General features: G+C 44.0%; 1 protein-coding gene across 1 annotated transcript in view; it reads right to left on the bottom strand.

Moving 5' to 3' along the window:
• Window positions 1–2500, bottom strand: part of LOC146486742 (uncharacterized) — a 5157-nt gene that overhangs the window by 1928 nt on the left and 729 nt on the right. Inside the window, exon 1 of the mRNA XM_085089567.1 lies at window positions 1–2500. This exon is cut by the window's left edge and continues 1928 nt beyond it; it is cut by the window's right edge and continues 729 nt beyond it. Coding sequence (XP_084945693.1) covers window positions 1937–2500 — 564 coding nt within the window. The 3' untranslated portion in view covers window positions 1–1936.

Genomic DNA, 2500 nt, shown 5'->3' with positions numbered 1-2500 from the left:
ATCCATCGACGAAAGTTCTGGCCAAATCCGAAGGTTTCTAAAACTTTCATCAAGAAAGTGCGATCGACGCGGTCGAAGGCTTTTTCCTGATCTAAACTCAATAAAATACCAGTTTCGTTCGTGATGTTTACATAATCGAGCGTGTCGCGTAACAGGGATAAATTACCGAAGATAGTTCGACCGGGAACTGAACAGGTTTGGTCATTTTGGATTATAGAAGATAACACTTTAGACAAACGATTAGCAAGCGCTTTAGAACAGATTTTGTAATCAACATTGAGAAGCGAAATGGGCCGCCAATTCTTGAGATTCTTACGTTCGCCTTTTTTAAAAATTAGCCGAGTAGCACTTTCCTGCATAGAACTACTAAAAGAGCCTGTAGCGAAACTATGATCGTAAACAGCTAAGAGGTGAGGGCACAAGAGATCCCAAAATTTCGCGTAAAATTCTTTCGGCAACCCGTCCGAGCCGGGAGTTTTACCAGTTGAGAGTCCACGCATCGCATCACCGATTTCGGTCTCAAGTAATTGACCGTCACACGATAAAGAATTTAATTCAGGTAGAAAACAGTCGATTTTAGCCAAAAGGTCTGCTTGAATAGTATCATCCGTCGGTTCGGCGGAATATAAAGTTCGGTAAAAATCAACATGCGCTTGTTCTATTTCGGGCTGGGAAGCCACTTCAATGCCTGCCGCGTTAAAAATAGAGTCGATCTTGTTTTTCTGAGCGCGCTCAGATTCAAGTTTAAAGAAAAAACTAGTGGGTTTTTCCCCTTCTTCAATCCATTGAGCTCGACTTCGCACTTGGCCAGATTTCTGTTGGGACAGATTAATAGCTCGAAGCTGACTTTCTAACCGATCGATCGTGTCCTTAACCGAGTCATCACCACCTGACAACGCGCGTTTTGCTTCAATCAACAAATTAGTTATGCAAACCCGATTTCGATTCAAATTCCGAAGTTTGGTCTTACTAAAATTCTGAGACGCAAGTTTTATAGACTCTTTTAAAAAATCCCACCAGTCATGAATATTCGGAAAGGCTTTCTGATACAAGACGTGATTTTCAACAAGTTTGGAAATCATATCGCAAAAATTTTCATCTTCAAGCAAATCTAAATTTAGCCTCCAAAGGCCAGGGCCACGCCTAAAAATGTCAATCAAATTGAGCTGCAAAACAACCGAGTCGTGGTCGGAAAACACGCAAGGAAGAATTTCACATTTGACAGTTTTTGCCACTAAATCGTCCGCTATGAAAAATTTATCGAGCCGAGACCCGATAGATTTATCGGCATTAAACCAGCTACACTGGGTCTGACGCCCATGCTTTTTGCGCCAGATATCGGTTAAGCGATGTACTGTGCGCAATTCTTTCAATTCCGTAGCGAGTGTTAAATTCCCCCCGAGCTTATCAAATTCACTTTCAATGCAATTAAAATCACCTCCAATGATCTTAAGAGAGTTCGGAAAAAAATATTCATGTAAGGTATCATAAAAGCCTTTGCGATCAGTAACATTTGTGGGCGCGTAAATATTAACTAAATTAAATTTGTGTTCGCCGAGAGCGGCTAAAACACTCACTATTCTACCGGAAGAATCTCTTCGCCACTGCAAAATCTCAAAAGGAGAATTTTCCGAAACTAAAATTGCGACCCCGCCCTGTTTACCCGAAGCGGGGGACCAAAAACTCGGACCGGTCCATTTAGCGCGGAGAGAATTAATCGCCTCCGGCTTAGAAACCAAGGTTTCTTGCACAAAAATAAATTGCGAGTTAGACTGTTTTGCGAAATCAAAAACACATTTCTGCTTGGCGTCGTCGCCGAAGCCACGGATATTAAGACTAGAAATTGTAGCTGTGAATGTTAAACATTGGAAAGAGATTCTTCAGACAGAAAACACAAACAAAACTAAGGCATAACAAAATTAACTATAAGACTAATTTACTTGCGTTTCTTATGCTTCGCCGTTCGTTGGGCGAGCGGCGAATTACCACGTTTGATGCCAGGTTCTTCGGTCGGTGGGGAGGATTGTTCAGAATGTTCAGAGTTCATAGAGTTCGAGCCAGTGACTTTAACGGGTTGTGTGGGTTTCCTTAGAGGTGCGGTAGGGCCAGAAATTTTTGCCGGGGTTCGCCGATTAGACGTGGAGCCAGATGAGCTGCTCTGCGTGTTAGAAAACAAGCGCGGGGTGTGTTCGGTTTCGTCATCTGCGTCGCCGTCGGCTTCGTCTTCACGGGGCGATAAAAATTCCTCGTCAGATGGTTCAGCTGGGTCGTCTTCCATCGGATCGTCAGGACCAGTTGGATCGAGAGTTGCTTCGTCGGTAACCACAGAAAAATCACTAGGCGGAGGCGCATCATCATCGGGCGTATCATCATCGGGCGTTTCGCGATTTTCGTTGTCAGAGGGTACGGCACGGGACCAGGAGAAAGGGCAATCCTTGGCTTTGTGTTCGTCGGACCTACAAATGTTACACAGGAGAGGTTCCGGGCAATCGTTGGCGAG

This window comes from Pavona decussata, unplaced genomic scaffold, assembly GCF_977016875.1.
Source record: "Pavona decussata unplaced genomic scaffold, jaPavDecu1.1 SCAFFOLD_19, whole genome shotgun sequence".
Taxonomy (NCBI): domain Eukaryota; kingdom Metazoa; phylum Cnidaria; class Anthozoa; order Scleractinia; family Agariciidae; genus Pavona; species Pavona decussata.
This window is presented reverse-complemented; position numbering and strand designations above follow the sequence as displayed.